Source organism: Mus musculus, chromosome 14 (genome assembly GCF_000001635.26).
Source record: "Mus musculus strain C57BL/6J chromosome 14, GRCm38.p6 C57BL/6J".
Classification (NCBI taxonomy): domain Eukaryota; kingdom Metazoa; phylum Chordata; class Mammalia; order Rodentia; family Muridae; genus Mus; species Mus musculus.
This window is the reverse complement of record NC_000080.6, coordinates 121,093,070-121,111,920: the sequence shown is the minus strand read 5'-3', so window position 1 is coordinate 121,111,920 and position 18,851 is coordinate 121,093,070. Positions and strand designations below refer to the sequence as shown.

The 18,851-nt window shown below is 47.4% G+C and overlaps 1 protein-coding gene across 6 annotated transcripts in view; it reads right to left on the bottom strand.

The window, feature by feature from the left end:
* The window catches only part of Farp1 (FERM, RhoGEF (Arhgef) and pleckstrin domain protein 1 (chondrocyte-derived)), a 248,577-nt gene that overhangs the window by 171,824 nt on the left and 57,902 nt on the right, over positions 1-18,851 (bottom strand). For all 6 annotated transcript variants that reach the window (XM_006518914.4, NM_134082.3, XM_006518915.3 and 3 more), the window contains exon 2: positions 9,739-9,932. In XM_006518914.4, coding sequence (XP_006518977.1) covers positions 9,739-9,909 — 171 coding nt within the window. In that variant the 5' untranslated portion in view covers positions 9,910-9,932. The remainder of the gene's footprint in view (positions 1-9,738; positions 9,933-18,851) is intronic.

Here is an 18,851-nt window from a genome sequence, read left to right as displayed (position 1 = left end):
GCGACAGAGAGTTAGCTCGGCTGCTAACGTGCTGGCCGCCAAAGCATGAGCTTGATCTACATACAAGCCAGGCACAATCACAGGGCCAGACAGTGGAGACAGGAGGAGCTCAGGGGCTCAGGGGCTGGTCTTGGTCAATATCCAGGTTCAGGTGAGACCCTACCTCAAAAATTAATGTGATTTAGAGTGACTGAGGAAGGCAAATGGTATGAAAAACACACACATGCATGCACACACACCATACACACTACACACACACATTACAAACACACCATATACAAACACACACACAATGCCTCTTATCAGAGACCTCAGCAATGTTCCCAACTAAAAGAAGACAATTTCCTATATGCTATTTATCTGTTAATTGGTCCTTGGTGGCAGCATGGAGCCACCCAAGCTGAAACCTTAAAAGCTACACCTATGGTCTCCGTGCACTGGAGCTCCCTGCTCCCAACCTGTCCACTGCAGTCTTCCAATCCCACATGGAGGGGCTGGCTTACCCCAATGACTTCTCTCCTACCTATCAACTCCCTGACGCTCCGTCTAAAATTCAAGCTCAAGCTTAGCCTTCACAGTCACCACCACTCTGCATCAAGGCCATCCCTCCACAGACATGGGCCTTTTCACAGGACAACATCATCCAATGGCCTCTATGGGCTTTACACACAGGTAAAGTGTGGACTGGGGTATGGAGGCCCTCCGGTGGGACTCTGACTCCTTCACATCACTCTCTCACCCCACCCAAACTCTTATGCTCCCTCACACAGACTTCATAGATTAGCTAGAGAGAACAACTGTTCCTTTCACACCACCTAAAGGAAGACATTTGCCAGAGGTCTGTGCCAGCTCACCGCCCACTCATAAATAATGCCCGTCCTTTTCGCAAAGACTAGTAGTTATTTTTCTTCATGTTCTTATCGCTGGCAGCACCTTGCCTCTCATGTTGATAAACACCTTATGGGACCCGGATTGTGTTTCCAAGGTCACAATCCACAAATAAGACCAGAGCCACAGAACCTCATTGTGGGGTATCTGGTGCAACTTCCTGCTCATGTAAGGAGGGAATAATCCTAATAAAAGCTCTTGCACACAATTTCAAGGTTAGTGGAGGCTTTTAGAACTGTTCTTTTCCACAATCAATCTATCCACAAAAACTCCCAGCCTGGACATCATTCCGTGTCTGCTATAGATAGGACTTACAACTGCCACACCCAACTCAGAAGTTCAGCGCAATAAAAAACGAGCAAATTACGACTGGATCAAACAGTCCACTCGTAGAAACACCTGCCTTCATATTTGCAATCAAAGATAAGAGCATCCCTTCAAAGAGCTCACAAAGCCCACACCGCCACGGAGATCTCAAAATCCCAGAACCATCTCCATGTGTCCTGACAACAGGACACAGATTCAAGGATCTTGTTAGACACACCAACTCTAGTAAAAACATACATGTCTCTAGGTTCTGGAAATAATAAGGGCTAAGAAATCAACAGAGCAAAACTGCATGTAAAGTTCTAAGAAAAAAAAATCCCCCCCCCAAGTTGGTTATTTTGTTTGTTTGTTTGTATTGTATTGTATTGTTTTTTTCCTTTTATTTTGAGTTTTTTGAGACCTGGGATGGCTTCAGAATCATGGCAACCTTCCTAGCTCAGCCTCACATGGGTTGACCCCTGACTGCAGTAGGTCAGTCTACCTGCTTCAGCCACAACTTGTATCTCAAAGACCTTCAGAAAACCAGACGGCATCCACTTCTATAGTTGTCAGGCACTGGCAGAGCCTCTCGGGAGTCAGCTATATCAGGCTCCTGTCAGCAAGCACTTGTTGGCATCCGTAACAATGTCTGGGTTTTGGTGATTGTATATGGAATGGATCCCCAGGTGGGGCAGTCTCTGGATGGCCTTTCCTTCAAATACAGAGGTGGATGCTCTCAGCCAACCATTGGATGGAGAACAAGGTCCCCAATGGAGGAGCTAGAGAAAGGCCCAAAAGAGCTGAAGGGGTTTGCAACCCCATAGGAAGAACAACAATATGAACCAACCAGTACCCCCAGAACTCCCAGGGACTAAGCCACCAACCAAAGAGTACATATGGAGGGACCCATGGTTCTAGCTGCATATGTAGCAGAGGATGGCCTTGTGGGACATCACTGGGAGGAGAGGCCCTTGGTCCTGTGAAGGCTCGATGCCCCAGTATAGGGGAATGCCAGGACAGAGATGTGGGAGTGGGTAAGTTGGTGAGCAGGGGGAGGGTGGATGGGATAGGAGGTTTTCAGAGGGGAAACCAGGAAAGGGGTAACATTTGAAATGAAAATAAAGAAAATATCTAATTTTTTTAAAGTGGAAAAAATTGCCAAAAAAGAAAAAACAAACAAACAAAAAAAGCCCCAGTGGGCCACCTGACTGGTTTAAGTGCCACCATTCATGGAAAGGAAGTTCCAGGCTGGTGTGAGCGAGCACCCAGGAAGAGGAACACCCCGCCTGCCACAAGCATGCCAGTGTTCACCTCAGAGCCCTGTCCTTTGTGTTCTTTCTTCCATCTGACCCATGCAACGGCCCTGAAGTAAAGCAAGGTCTCTACCAGGCTCAAGAACAAAGATGAAATTCCGGTTACAGCAGAGAGAAGCAGGCCGCCCTCCCTGAGAGCAAGTGTGTGCCCTGCAATGCAATCGCTCCACCGAGAAGCTCCATTTTAGCGTTTAAACTCCGTGGCAAAGTCAGGGGCACAGCTGGTGGGCTGTCAGTGAGGGCCCTGGGCCTCCACAGCTCTCTCTCCCCTAATCTTCTTGCTAAGAAAAATTATTTCCATTCAAAGGAAGAAGAAGAAAAAAACCCAACTTCTAAACCTCCTACTGTGGCTCATTTTCATGTCAGAGGTAGGCACTCTTAACCACACCCCCTCTTTTTATTTATTAGCTTCTTCTACTGAGTAAGTTTTTTTAGGGAGAAAAGAGCAAACAGCTGTGACCTGGCTGCATTCCTGAGCTGTGTGGCTGACAGCTTTGATCAGGAGAATCACTAAAGCCCAAGGAAGAACATGCAAGCATCTGGGGGGGGGGGGGGGCATTTAAACTCGGGAGCCAGAAGGGAAAGTTAACAGTATTTATCAGGAATGATTTATGAAAAAAAAAGAAAAACATTTTTTTCCTCCATTAAAATAGCCTTTCAATTTAACCTCGGGAGGCTCAACCCAGACAGGCCCCATTTATCATCCCAAGTTAAATAACGCACAGAAACGACCAGGCAAAGTGGAATGGACTTCAGGACTATTTCAGAAAGTTGGCTACAGAGCCAAGAGCAACATGGTGAGGAGAAAGAAACGTCTGGCTTGTTTTTAAGAGCCCAGTGGACACGTGAAACTCCCTACACATGTTCTCACTGAGGGCTAACGCTTAGGAGGCAGCGTGTGCTCTGGGCCTTGGCTTTAAAGGGACAATTAAATTTTATGTAGGTCTATCCTGCTTCTCCAGGAGAGCCACAGAACGCTGCAAAGCAGGGCAGGGAGCTTCCCTCCCCATACAGGTGTGCTTCATCTCCCCGTGGAAAGCCAGAGACTAACAGGCTAGCGGGCTTGTCCAACAGGGCTCATTTCCTAAGACCGCTGAAAGAAAATAGAAACAGCAACTCTATGAAAACTAAAAAGAGAGAGAGAGAGAGAGAGAGAGACCTGGTTAAATGCCCAGCCTTGACTTTTCCAGAAAAAACCCACAGGGTGTTCCGAGAGGACAAATGTCCGCTTTTCTCTTTGACAGAGCCCAAGGATCAGGAAGACGGCTTTTAAAATCCTGCCCTTCCCTGAGCCAGACAGCATGGAAGCACAAGCCTCTGTTGATGGCTTGCCCAGGTTTCTGTGAGGGTCAGGGCAATGAAAAGCCCATTTCATCTCAAAGGTAAGGAAATGAAAGCCCCATTTAATCACCGCAGGCCTGACTCCAGAATGTTCCTAATTAGGGTTCCAAAACAGCTTAGGCAATTTTGCTACCATCAGAAAAGCAGAAATTTTTTTGATGTGGTCTTTTCTGCGACGTCAAAGGCAAGTGTGAAGGCGGTGTCTCCAGCTTCAGCAAAGATGTTGAGTTTATCGGCGAGGTGTTACCGGGAAATATGTGATTTAGTTCAGACTCCTATTTTCCAGTGCCAAGGGGTTCAGTGAGCTGCAGGGTCACCACCCTACACACCCCTTAGCTGCACCTCCAAGACTCTGGAGGCCTTGAGACATGTCTGCGCCTCCTACCCTCAGCTCACATACTCGTCTACAGATCTTACTAGGTATACAGTAACGGCCATATCTGATCAGGCCGTGGGTGTTTTGTTTTGCTTTAACAACCCCCAGGGAGTGGTGTACATATCTGTAATCTTGGAAGCAAGGGAGGGAAGGAGGGAGGTTTTGAATTTGGGGCTAGCTTGGGCTACAGAGCTAGACTCTGTCTGAAAAACGAAACAAAACAAGCAAAAAAAAAAAAAAAAAAAAAAAAAAAAAAGAACCACTATCAACAATAATAGTCCCACAGCGGTTACCATCTTGCTGGAGAATTCCAGAAAAGGTTGCTTCATCTTCAAGGTTGTCAAGGCATCCCAACTTCCAAGGACAGAAAGGGAGAATACAGTATTACACCTGGACCCAACAACCCAACGCCTCATTCTGCAGACAAGAAAAGTAAGTCTAGTCAGAGCCAGATGGGAGACAGAGATTTCCAGGCTAATTAGATCAAGGAACAAACACTGAAGAAAAACACTGCCCTCTGTCAGAGCCTGACCATCGAGGGCCAGTGGGAAGGGGGAGGGGCAATAACTAAGCAGCCCAGACCTGGAATGTCTGACCTTCTGACAGATTAAGGTAGAGCGAGATGAGACAGACCATCTCTGCGACTTCAAGACTACCCTGGTGTAAGTGGTGAGGTTCCAGGCTACTCAGAGCTGCACAGTGAAATACTGTCTTAAAAAGACTAGGCAGGGTCACACTAGCAGGGACACACCAGCAGGGTCAACACTAACAGGGACACACCAGCAGGGTCAACACTAACAGGGTCACACCAGCAGGGTCACACCAGGAGGGTTACACTAGCAGGGTCACACCAGGAGGGTCACTCCAGCAGGGCCACATTAGCAATGTCCATGAGTCTCACAAAGGGAGGGAACACAGTTAAGCTGAGGGTCCTGTGTACTTGAGCCACCCTGGCTTTGATATGATCCTGAGGCAGCACTGCCAGTGAGTTCCCTCATGTTTAGGCTGGGCTGTGAGGGTGTGGTACAGGGAGCCGAGGGAGAAATCAGCCTCCTCATGTATATGTGAGAGATCTACACAGCCGGTGAGCAATGCCAAGTCAGGACCTGGGGGCCCTACCACCCCTACTGCCTTATATAATCAGGCTAGCAAATCTGAGTTTCCCTTAGGATGCAGAAGCTGAAGTGCAAAGCTAATGGCTGAGAAAGGTTGCAGAGGGAAGGATCATGCCTGCAGTAGACCCTCTGGGCCAGACTCCTGCTCTCTTGCTCTCTCCTGGACTCCCCAGGACTCAAGAGACTGACACTGAGTCTTCAGTCACAGACTTTGAGAGCTACGATAACTTCTAAGGAAAGCCAGGAGGAAATGATGCTGATACAGGTAAAAGCCCAGCGTGATTTCCTGCCCTGAGCACTGGACAGGCTGAATTCTCCCCACTGCTGACCATCACTCCTGCCCACCACCAAAAGGCATGCGGCATCTCCTCGTCACCTGCTATAGTCTCCTCAGCGCTGCCAGGCCTGCTCAGGAGGCAAAGCCTGACTCTGCTTTCTCCTCTGCCATCCCCAGCTCTTTCTAAAGTCAACCAAACGCTAAGAACCTGCACACAGGGAACAGCTGCCATCCGCTTCTCCAGACACCCTCCCTGGTGGGTCAGAAACGCAAACCTTCCCAGGAGGTGGTCCTGGGGGGGGGGGGGCAGGGGGAGGATTCCCTCATGTCTCACATGTGATTAAGGCTTCCCAAGACCTGAGACCCTCTGCGCTTCATAAGCTTCAGAAGAGAGAGCAGCCCTATCAATCCTGAGGTGTGGCTTGTTTGCAATGCTTTTCAACATCAAGATGATAAAACGCCAGGCAGCAAGCGCTTTCTATAAATGTTGGTTGGTTTTGAACTTTCCACTGTGCAGAGGAAGTATAGGAAAACAAACAAACAAACAAAAAAAACCTGTCCAAATTCAACATTAAAGAGGCTCTCCCAGCTAGCTCCCAGGGGTGGGAAAAGATTGGTTGGTATCTACTCTTCTAGCTTTCCAAAATGCTCAGATCTTCTTCTTCCAAAGGTTTCTAAAGGCTACAGAAATGGGGGGGGGGAGGGGGTGGGGAGGGGGAGGGGGAGGGGGGAGGGAGAGGGAGAGAAAGATCACCACCAAGAATATGGTTTGGTTCATTGTGCAGGAGCCAGTCAGGAAGCTTGTACTTAAAATGACTGCTTGCAGGCATCTGTATTTTGACATAAAAGTAATAAGAAAAGGCCAAGGAGACTCAATCCCTAGGGAAAGACATAGTTTGCTGAAGACTGATTCCTCCCCACCCCCCACCCCCCAAAGAAAGTCGCAGAGACTCATGGCTTCATGCCTTACTCATCTGCAGGACAAATGCTTGTGAGCAATGGGAACACGATCACACAGGATACCCCAACCTGCCCTGGTGGGAGAGAGGGACACTTCCAAGGTCAGATGGCCTTGGTGAATTCTTAGCAAAGAGCTTTGAAGAACAGATAGTAATGCAACTATGGGGCGTTGGTCTGGTCTGGTCTGGTCTGGTCTCTGAGATCGGTCCTGGGGCCACAGCCCTTCCCATCCCTGGGTTGCCTGACTCACCAGGAGTCTTGATGGCTTCCAGCTGTGGGGTGCCCAGGGGCTCTGGCAGCTCTTAGAGAGCACAAGGCAGAGATTTAGAATCTGTTCCAGCCAGGACACGCTGATATCCATCTGCCTTTCTGCTGCCAGTTTAAGGAAAACATCTGTTGCCCCTGGGCTGGGAAGGCACACTCTAACCCAGAAAGAGACATATTAAAAGTAGTGAACTCTAATTGTAAAATAAATCACGGTAGCATTCGATTGGCAAACACTTAATGAGTACCTATCATCTGCCCAGCTACATGGGAGAGGGAGACAGCAAGGAAGTCCCTACCCTGAGAAGCCAGCGGCCAGGTGGCAAAGGCACATAAAAGACACAAATCCTATGACACTGCCAATGTGCACCCAGGGCAGCTGTAAACATCTTTTGCACGTCATTTTCTAACTTCATGAAACATCAAGTAATATTTACTATTACCTCACTTCCAAAAGGAGAAAGCAGGCACTAAGAGGTTAAAAAAGTTGCACAAGAGAAACAATAGGAGAAAGTGGAATTTTTTACCCCAGGCAATAGTCCACCTTGACTAGGGTATAAACCAAGAAGTTTGCAAAAAAGGTGGTGGTGGGGGGAGCCACTACCTGAGGCAGGAGGCTAAATAGGGCACACAGGAATTTCAGGAGGGATGGGGAAGGGTTTCTTCCACAGAGGGGTTAAAAGTGGATAGTAGAGCTCTCAAAAATCAAGAAGATAAATGCTTGTGTGTGTGTGTGTGTGTGAGAGTGTGTGTGAGTGTGTGTGTGTGAGTGTGTGTGTGTGTGAGTGTGTATGTGTGTATGTGTGTGTGTGTGTGTGTGTGTGTGAGTGTGTGTGTGTGTGTGTGTGTGTGTGTGTGCATGTGCGCGCGTGCATGAAGGCTAGAGAACAGCCTCACAGGTGCTCCTCAGGGTCATCTACCTTTATTTTGAGACAAGAGTCTCTCACTGGCCAGGAACTGACCAACCAGGCTAGGGTGGACGGCCAGTGAGCCCAAAGGATTCACTTATTTTCAGGTCTCCAACCCTAAGATTACAAGGACACATTGTCATGACAGAATTTAAAAAACAAAAACAAAAACAGAACATGGGTTCTGGAAATCCAAGGCAGGTCTTGTGCTTGTATTTTAATAACTCAGATATCGCTCCAGCCACCAAAATAATCTTAAAAGATGAAAATCCAATTCTACGACGTCACAGTGCCGACACAGTATCTGCTCAGATGGTAGCTGGTGTAGGGTTGTGGCCTTTGCTTCTTTATGAAGAACCACAGGTGGATGCCGTACAGCAATCTCACCGCCTGCGCACACAGCATTTGATAGCTCCTCTACCCCAGCCTGTACAGGAACACCATTTAACAGAGGGCCTGGACTTCTAACTGGAGCAAATAGGAAAGAGAAACCTAATACTACAGCAAACCAGTCTGGCAAGGCAGAGAGAATGCCGGGAAGGAGCGGGAGGGCCTCCGGCTCCAGAAGGCAGAATTCTCAGCGGGTGGCAGGTGTTTTCCCCCCAACGTACTTCACAATGCCAGAAATTAGCAGTGGCTTTGTTCACTGGAATATGAAGTCCTAGGCCAAGTCCTTGAACGATGAATTCCTCAGCAAGAAAATTAAAAAGGTTCAAAGGCCATTCTCAATGTGCGATAAAATTGGTAGCTTGAAACACAGCCATTCTGAGGTTTACCTTTCCCTGAGACACTTAATTCACACTCCCCGAACAATGTTCTGTGAAATAAATATAATTTACTGAATCACATCCCATAAATGATTAAATGATGGGTTACACCGTTAACGCTGACTATTAAGTTTCAGGCACCCTCGCCAACAGAAATAATGAGCGGATTGCCTCCACTCTAAAAACAGGTGTGTTCCAAAAGGCTGTCTGAGTCGGTCGCCCGAGTTCAAGGCAGATTGTCTTCCTCTACCATCAACAACTGACCAGGGGTGGGCAGCCAAGGTAGAACACAAAAGATTAGACACAAGGTGTGCAGAGGCCTCTCTGGCTGAAGTCAAGAAGTGCAGTCTTTGGTCTGGGGGCCCCAGGAGCTACAACCCTGTAATTGGCATGACATGGCGCCTTCATCTCTAACAAGAGATGCTTGAGCAAGAGGCTGGGAAGAGACTGAGGCAGAGCTGTCAACAAACAGCATGAAGGGCCAAGGGGCTCAGACAAAGGGGAGCAGAGGACTCGGACTCCGCCCACTCCGTGGTTCCTTCCCTGGCCCTTCCACCCCCTGATGTGGGGGTGGTGCTCTTGTTTCACAGATATCAGGTGGAAAGTCTGGGTCATGGTTTTTGAAAATCTCCCCACAGGAAGGTGTGAGCTCACTTGCTCCCATTTCCTCATGTGGAAACACATGCAGTGAGCTCTGGTGGTTTTCCTCAGTATGACGTTACCTGGGTTGGACACATACAGCCTGTGCTAGCAACAAATGAACCCGAAACCCACTGAGAGAAAGGCTCTTCCCTTCAATGCAAATGTTAACACACAGATTACATATCTTTAGATGTCATTATACAACATAAGATATACTAATCAGTTATACTTGATACATATATAGGCATGAGATATATATATATGTGTGTGTGTGTGTGTATACTATATATATATATATATATATATATATATATATATATATAATAGTACAAAAATACACATAGAGTGACATCTATTTGTGTACCAGAAGCCACAGCAACGCCACTCATGTCACTCTGCATAGGGGTGGCCCATGTGCAGATCTGAAAACCAGGTCACTCAGAACCAGCTATGTCTACTGGGAGTAAGGCAAGAGATGCCTGGGCACACAGACCTCTGGTACGCCTCACTTCATGGTATCATTGATGGCCATTTCAAGTTACCCAACCCCCGTCTAGACACCTCCACAGCCCCTGGCTTACTGGAACTTCAAAGGCCTCCTGGGTGTCGTCCAGCATCTGAATTTTGACAGTCATAAGTTTTCCTGAAGGTGTGGGCGGTGGTTTCTGTCCTCGTTCCAAGGTGCTGATCCCCGAGTTCTCTGGGGCCCCCAGACGTGATGCTGGGGTGGGCTTCTGCTCTATTTCTCCCATGATGAAAGGAACTTATATAAGATCTGCAGGAAATGGTGAGAGAGAGAAAGGTATCAGAAGAAGGGGTTTTTCTGGCAGTGTTTTCTTCATGCTTTGAGTCTCCCCAAACTACAGCAGCTAGGTAAGGGAGGCCTCCTCACACCCACCCCACAGCAGCCTCTGGGATATCCGCCTGAAATGTCACATTTACACATTCAAGCCTTTCTGCATGCTGTCCACTTGCATTTTTGCATGCTGTATATTTCATTCTAGTTCCATGGTCGGTTAATGATTCACACTGTAAACTCGGCTGTGTTCCTCTCTATTATTCGGTGACTCCAATAACCAGGCTCCACTTTCCACACCTTTAAAGTTGGGTAGGAAGACGAAAATGGGACCTGGGCTCTGTCATTAAAACCCACTCCTTATCCTGTAGGGCCTTGGTCACATAGTAAAGAATGTGATCATTCCATAGATGAGAGGGTAACACACATGGAGGCTCTCCAGCTGATCCTCTGAGGAAATAAAATAAACACAGAGAGACGGACCAGACAGTAAGCCTGCTGGGGCTTTGCTCTCCAGTCCTGAAGTTCATTTTGACGATGAGAACTACGCCCTTCACTTCTTTCTTGCCACTCAAACCTCCAACTAGCCGCCTTCACCAAGAAGCCACCGTGCATACTGTAACTTTCAACAAAGGTATTTTCCTAAAAATAAACTATCCTCTTCGCTCCCATAAGAGCCCAACCTTCCCTCAGGAGACCCTGCCTCTGTCCCCTCCTCCCCTATGATCTCAGAGAGGCTTGGACATTCTTCCTTCACCTGGAAAATTCTTGAATTGCTTTAAACATCAGTTCAAATGTCACTTCCTGGACACGGGGTACAGAGCTTGGGTGCTGCTGTCTATTCTGAGCTCATGGTTTGAGCCAAAGTCACTCCATATGGCTGAGCCAGCCAGCCCCACCCCCACCCCACCCTCAATGGCACAAGGAACCTCCTAAAGAGGCCCTAATCTCGAGTGTTCTCTTACTTCAGTACTTACTGAGGCCCAATTTAGCACAAAACACAGCTCAAGACAAGTCAGCAGGGCAACTACCCAATGGCTTCAGGCCCTGTGTCACCAGAGCACACAGGAATGAAATGTCAACTCAAGATATAACAGTTAAGGGGGGTGGGGGCAAGGTCTTCCATCCCAGAAGAGAGGGAACTGAACTCTGGCTGCAAACCTTGGGAAGATGGTATGGGCCTAGAAGGATGGCTGTTGGCAAAACACTCATCCCCAGCCAGGCTCATCCCCAGCTCTGGAGAAGCACTGGAGGATCCTGGGAGCTCACAGACTAAGCACAAACAGATCAGGGAACTGCAGGTATATAGAGGAGGAACTGCTGGAGAAAGAAAGGGAGGGAGGGAAGAAGGGAGGGAGGGAGGGAGGGAGGAAGGGAGGGAGGGAGGGAGGGAGAGAAAATAAGAGAGGGAGGGAAGGAAAGACAGAGGGGCAGTGGGAGGGAGGGAGGGAGGGAGGGAGGGAGGGAGGGAGGGAGAGAAAATAAGAGAGGGAGGGAAGGAAAGACAGAGGGGCAGTGGGAGGGAGGGAGGGAGGGAGGGAGGGAGGGAGGGAGGGAGGGAGAGAAAATAAGAGAGGGAGGGAAGGAAAGGCAGAGGGGCAGTGGGAGGGAGGGAGCACCAGTGGGAGGGACAGAGAGGGAAGGAGAGAGGGAGGGAAGGACCGAGGGCGGAAAGGAAAGAGATGGCAAGCTGGAAGGAGAGAGTAACTTAAGGCTGAAGAGTTATAATGAATTTTGACAGCAGGCTATATCTGACTATGGAAACCCTCTAAGCCTGGCTGACAACAGTGTTTCCCTGTAGGCAGCACTGAGACACAGGGACAATAATAATGACACCATAAAAACACACCTTTAGAAAAATGAGCCAGAAGATGACAAACGTCATGGAAATAAGAGGGGGTGGGGGAGGGAGTCCAGCCTCGAAACAACTGTAGCAACTGATAGATGAGGTAGTGACTTGGACTCCAACATGGAAACAGAAGTCTGCAGGACACAAAGTAACCCAGTGTGGCATGTGGCTAGCTGCTGGGAGAACAGGTGAGGTTGGAATGATGGGAAACAGGAAGTCAGGGCAAGAGGCAGGCAGAGGAACTGGGTGGGCCTGGCCCAGGTTTCCGTGGAGGTGGGGATGGACACAGGCTCTGGGTGCTGAATCTGCCTTGCTGTACATGTAAAAGTCACAGGTGTGAACAGAGATGGCGATTGTGGAACCCCTAAAGTAAAAGACTACCTTATCCCATCATGAGGGTCAGTGGAGGACAAGAAATCACGAAGAATGAAGGGTACAGAGACAGTGGCAGAGTCAGCCAAGGAGGGGACATTGTAGGATCACAAGGTAGCAGGTATGGAACTGGGGTTGCATCTGATGCCTCTCAAACAAGCTGCACACTCCAGCTCTGGTCCTTGGGAACAGCCAGTTGGCTTATAAGCCTCATTCTAGAAGGTTCCCTCCCCAGCTCATTTTGCTGCTTCTGAGGGGCAAAAAGTTTCCCAGGAACGTTGTCTCTTCACAGCAAAATCCCTCATGCTCTCACAACAGGCATGAAGTGATCCAAAGACACCAGACCAGACCGCAGTGCCCCATCCACTGTCAGCGCCACGGCCTCTGATCACTAGGCTCTCAACGCCACGTCCTGTAATCTACCAGAAAGGAATGTGAACACACTGGAGGACTGCCTTGCCTCTTGCCCCTCCCACCTGCATCATTCCACCCTGAAATATGTGCTATTCATTTTTAATATACCCTGACAGGCTGGGTCCCATGACAGGGCAATGTCAGAGATAGACAGCTTTTTCAGTGGGAGCTACCCATTCCTTCCCACACATCCACCGAAGATTCGGCTCAGTTATCTGACATCTTTCTAATCTCTACCACAGATAAACATTCACCAAGCTCCTACTTTAACCCGCTTGGTTGGGCAGTCTAGACTCTAGTGGCACAACTCGTGGCATTGAGAGACAAGACTAGACTGCTCACCTACAATTCTAAGCACGGCCTTCTGGGGAGAAGACAGAACAGCCGTGTGAGCTCAATGAGTCAGGTGTAGGTGCCGATACTTTCATTAGGAAGTCAACTGGTCTCAAAATCCTCTCCACAAACTGTGCACAACCACTTTCCACAGATGTGTTATTTGACATCTTGTTGTCAAAAATAATACAATGTTCAAAGCAGAACACATTTGCAGTCTCATACATCTTCTTCGTTCCCAGCCTCCTCTTTGTGTGTGTGTGTGTGTGTGTGTGTGTGTGTGTGTGTGTGTGCACTCGCATGCACATGAGCTAATGCCAGGCAGATAGAAAGGGAGACCTATTCTCCCACATCACTCCACACCCAACCAAGATGCTGGAGTTAGAACCGTACCCTCTCATCCTCCCCAGCTCCCCAGATTCCCACAGCTCTAGCCGTCCCAGCCCTAACAGCCCTCAACTACACCTACAGACACAGGCTTTGTCTTCCTTCCCAAGAGCCTCAGCTGTATGTTCACTCTCCTAGTACCTTGGCCTCTAAATCCCCATGAGTCAGTGACTAACAGACCTGGTATCTTGCCTTCCTTTCTCCACAGTCCTCAATGGCCCTATTCCGGTACTACTTTTGAATACTGTCATTTCTCAAAGGATGTGACACTTGCTTTCTTACAGGCTAGTGTGGACAGTTGCTGAACATAGAAAGCTCTGTTGAATTCACATGTAAACCCAGCCACAAGCTCCGGGTGACACAGCCTAAGCAAGCTATGGGAAACATCACAGGAATGCTGGCAAGTCATGAACCAAGAACCGTAACTGATGCTTGACATCCAAATGGAGACGCATACAATCCGGCAGTGCTGCCTCCTGGGTAAACATGCCTAACCGACCCAAAGCCCACCTGTGGCTCAGCACTGACCTGGGCTTGTTCACCTCTGCCAATCCTCAGCCCCCTGGAAGCTCTAGAAACAATCAACAGGAAGAACAAGTCTCCAGTACCGTAGGCATTCCACACCTACATAAGGAGCTTACAAAGCAACTTTACTCTTCCCGTTCCTCGAGACGTTACTTCAACTGAGTGAAGGAACATGCTTTCTATCTGGCAGAGAAATGAAGACAGATTAGAGCTGTCGGGTCACGGTATCCCTGCTTAAAGAGTTACCCTTGGAATTTACCCAAAAGCAATAAGGAACTCAACACAAAAATGCACACTCCTTCCCTGAGATGAGAAGCCATCTGGGCTCCCAAGGGGTGGCCAGACTCAAGTAAAGGTCAGACAGAGGAGATGTGAGCTCAGACCAATCTAAAGTCTAGTTCTCCAAGACACATAGAACACCCATGGCTACAAACCAGCAGTGATGTTCTCAGAAAGGAGCGGGGCAGATGTGTCGAACAGCAAACCATATGGAGGGGAACACCTGATGCAAAGGCCAGGGGAAGGCAGAGTCTGCAGGATAAACGTGGCCAGGCTTCACCTACATCTCTGTAAGGCAAACCCAGAAGTCATAAGGACCCTGTCAGTCACCTGGGTGAGAATAGCTAGCTAATAAAAAACAAACAAACAAACAAACAAACAACTTCTTCTAACAACCAAGGTGGATGCTGATAAGATGCTGTGAGGACCAAGCAAACAAAGGGCAGGACCGTGCATACCTACAATTCCACTCTTGGGAGACTGAAGCAAGAGCAGAAGTCTGAAGCCAGTCTAGGCTACATGACAAGACCGTATCTCAAAATGACAAAAACAAAAAGCACACCAAACGTCAGTTTGTCACCAATAGCAGAAACGTCACAAGCTGAAGATTAAAATTTTGCCCAGCGTATAACCTCAGCGTGGGGGAGGCGGAGGCAGTGATAAGAGAGGCAGCGAGGCAAAGAGAGGCAGAGAGGCAGAGAGAGGCAGAGAGAGGCAGAAGGGCACAGAGGCAGGAGGGTCTGTAGCTCAAGACAGCTCCACCTGCTAAACTGCCCAAACATAGGGCCATAAATTCACAAAACTTGATAAAATGAATGAACCCATAAACGAAAGGGTATGCAGGCCCAGAAGAAACCAAGCGCATCTGCAGGAAACAGTACAGAGACACCAGGGTGATAAAAAGAGGAAAAAATTTCCAATTCAAATCTGAAAACTTCCCATATCCAAACTCTTTTTTTTTTTTTTTTTTTTAAAGACAGTGTCTTACTCAGTAACTCTGGCTGCCCTAGATCTTGCTATGTAAACCAGCTGGCTATACAGAGTTCTGCCTGCCTCTGCCTGCCTCTGCCTCCCAGTGCTGGGATTAAAGGCTTGCCCCAACATACCTGGCCCACATCCAAAAGTTTCTTGAGCATCAATATAATGTCCCAAATGGAAAATTCTACACCTGACCCAGTGTGACATTTGGGCTGGCTGCATAAGATAGAAAGACAACCCTGTGTTCGGACCATAGGGTCTCATTTCCAAATATTCCAGTATCTGAAAGATATTGAGGTCTGGGTGAAAATGTCTCCAGCCAGCATCATGAAGATATGAATGAGCCAAATGGAAAGTAGCTAAAAGGAGCTGCTTACTGATGCAAGCCTGGATACTTACAGAAAAGTGGCGAAGAAAAGTGTAAGGGCTGACGGGGGTGGGAAGTTAGTTACAAAAGACAGAGAAACATCATCTGTGTACCCCCGAAGACTTGGAAAAGGGAAGACCAATTAAAACAGAAGAAGGGAAAAAAAGAGAGAAAGAACAAAAAGAAGTTGTTTAGTGCAAGATTTAGAAAAACATTCCAGAAACTAAAGATAAGGCCGGGCAGTGGTGGCGCACGCCTTTAATCCCAGCACTTGGGAGGCAGAGGCAGGCGGATTTCTGAGTTCGGGGCCAGCCTGGTCTACAGAGTGAGTTCCAGGACAGCCAGGGCTACACAGAAAAATCCTGTCTCGAAAAAAAAAAAAAAAAAAAAAAAAAAAAACAAGTTCTTATAATTAAAAAAGCACACTGGGGATGCAGAGGCTGCCACCAAGCCTAATGACCTGAGTTAAGTCCCTGGGACCCACTTTGTTTGCAAGGCCACAGCACATCTGTGCCGACACTCAAACACAGAACCAAATGCATACAACAGAAAATTTAAAAATTCTTTTTAAAGGCATTATCACATCCTACTAGTAAATAAACCACTACCAAGTCACTTCCTGGGTCTTCCAAAGTAAAAAGACAAAGTGCCAAAATATTCCCAAACATTTGAAGAATCAAAACGTTAAACCAGACAAAGACTCACCCAAACATAAACAGACAGATGTGTTAAATGGGTGAGAATTCTGGAGAATAGGACTTGGAGACATTTAAAAGAAAATATTTGAAGATAAACCAGGAAAACTAGAAGTAGTCAGACAACAACAATAACAACAACAACAAAGCTAATTCAAAAGTTATTTACAATCTAGAGAAAGGCTAAACAACTGCAATGGCTGTAAGATATCCTAACTCCTGCAAACATAAAAATAATAAAACCTAAAACTTGTTAGAGAAAGGAGAAACCAAACACAGTCGAAACTCCCTGTTTAAAACTGCAACAGACTCTGTCTTTAGCGATGTACACTTACTAGGCATACCCACTACAGGACATGGTCCATACCTACTAGAATGGCTATAATTTTTTAAAGACAATGACAAACATCATCAAGAATGTAAAGAAACAGGAACTTCCCTAGACTGCCAGTGGCCAATGGGAATAAAAATAGTGCAGTATGAAGAACATTTTGGAAGCTTTCTAAAAGTTTGATCAAAAATTTAGCATTCAAACCATTAAACACTTGCCCTAATAACTAAGAAAATTTATACCTAGGGCATCGTCCCAAGTCATATGGAAAATAATGAGTGGACGGATGGATGGATGAACGGGTGGGTGGATGGACAGACTGATGAGTGGATAGATGGAAAGATGGGTGGGTGGATAGATGGACAGATGGGTGGGTGGATGAACAAGCAGATGGAAAGATGGATAGATGGACAGATGGGTGGATGGATGGACAAGCAGATGGACAAATGGAAAGATGGAAAGATGGGTGGATGGATAGATGGACAGATGGGTGGGTAGAGGGACAAGCAGATGACAGATGGAAAGATGGGTGGATGGACAGATGGACAGATGGATGGATGGACAGACAGATGAGCAGACAGATGGACAGATAGTGGATGAATGGACACATGGATAAGTGGGTGGATGGACAGGCAGATAGATGTATGGACCCAAATGTCCTTTGGCTATCTCAGTACAGAAACAAAAATGTGGCAGATCCACACAAGGGAACATATTCAACACCAAGAATATCAGTGTTAATACATAGGATGATGTGGATGAATCCCTCCCAATCAAAACATGTATTATAACATGAAAGAAGCTAGAGGCAAATGACTATGCATACATGGCTCTATTTTCCTACTAAAAACAAAGGCTATGAGGTTACACACCCACATGCACAAACACAACCACCCATCACAGAACTCCAGCACAGGCCTCCGTGATGGCTAGGCGAGATTCCTGCAAGCAGCTATTTCACAGTCCATACTGTTGGGATAAGAATCCCAGTGGCATACAAACAATCCAAAAGAAACTCTGCAGGGCAATTTCTTTCTGCAAAAACGATGTCCTGGAACCCCAAACCAGGCTCTGACATAGGTGGGAGCATGACCTCACTGTATGAAGAGACTGGCTGACTGGCATAGAGGGAGAAGATGAGATTCAGAGAATACGGGCCTTTATCAGGCTCACTGCCTTTGGTAGAAGAAAAAGAAAATTCTCAGAATACTGAGAAAGAGTGTATCCCTAGGATAACCACTAAAAACAGGTTGCTAGGATAAGGATGGGGAGCAAGGGCTGACCAAAAAGGGTACAAAGAGACTGGATCTTTTTAGAGCAACAGATAAGTCCTGCAGGGTAAAGGTCACAGAAAAGACCTTTGGATTGTACATAAGGTCCAGGGTTAAGGGGTAGAGGAAGAGTGGAGGGGTGTGGGCGGATATGTGAGTCTAGTGTGGGCGGATACGTGAGTCTAGTGTGGGCGGGTACGTGAGTCTGGTGGGGGTGGGGGTGTTCACCAGTTTTCTCATCACTGTGACTCAATACCAGACTTGAGACAATTTCAGGGAGCATTTATTTGGGCTCACGGCTTGAGGGTACAGTCCATCCCAGCAGGAAGGCACACAGGCAGCATAAGCTCTAGGCAACTGTGGTATCAGTGTGAGGCTGCTTGCTCATATCTAGCAGGCCAGGCACCAGAGAGACTGGAAGAGGAAGTCAGGCCCAGCTATAACACTCCGTCCAGCCAGTGCTCGACAGTGTGGCCAGTGCTAGCACAACCTTCCACACTCTGTAACCACAGCATTGGGTAGGAAGGAGACAGGGACCCCTGGGGAGACAAGAGCCAAGAAGACAAAAAAGCAGGTCTCAGGTTCAGCCACAGACCTTGCCTCAAAAACAAACAAACAAAAAATCAAAACAACAAAAAACAAACGGTAGAGTATCATTTTGAAATCGTAAGGTCATCTGAGACCATCAGAAAACACAGATGTGTACATGAGCGCTCATAACAGTAGCAAGAGTACTATTGCAAAGTAGCAAAAAATGTTTGTAGGGTTGGAGGTCAGTGAGAGGTAAGCGTGCTTTGCTCACAAGCCTGACAAACTGTCTCATCCAAGACACCCACATGGTAGAAGAGCACTCTCCTGCAACCCCACAAATTAATAAAAGCAATAAAAACTCATTTTTGCAAAATTATACCCCACCTATCTATTGCCTACTCGGGTGTAAGCAGGTTATTTTTCCTCTCCTAGTCCTGCTGAGGATTCCAGTCCTATCGAGAGCATAAATCTAATAAAATGTAGTCAATGCAAAGGGATACCTCGCCACCAAGACCAGTGACAAAGAATCGCTGTGTGCACAACGGTACTCCCCTTCCAGTTTTTAA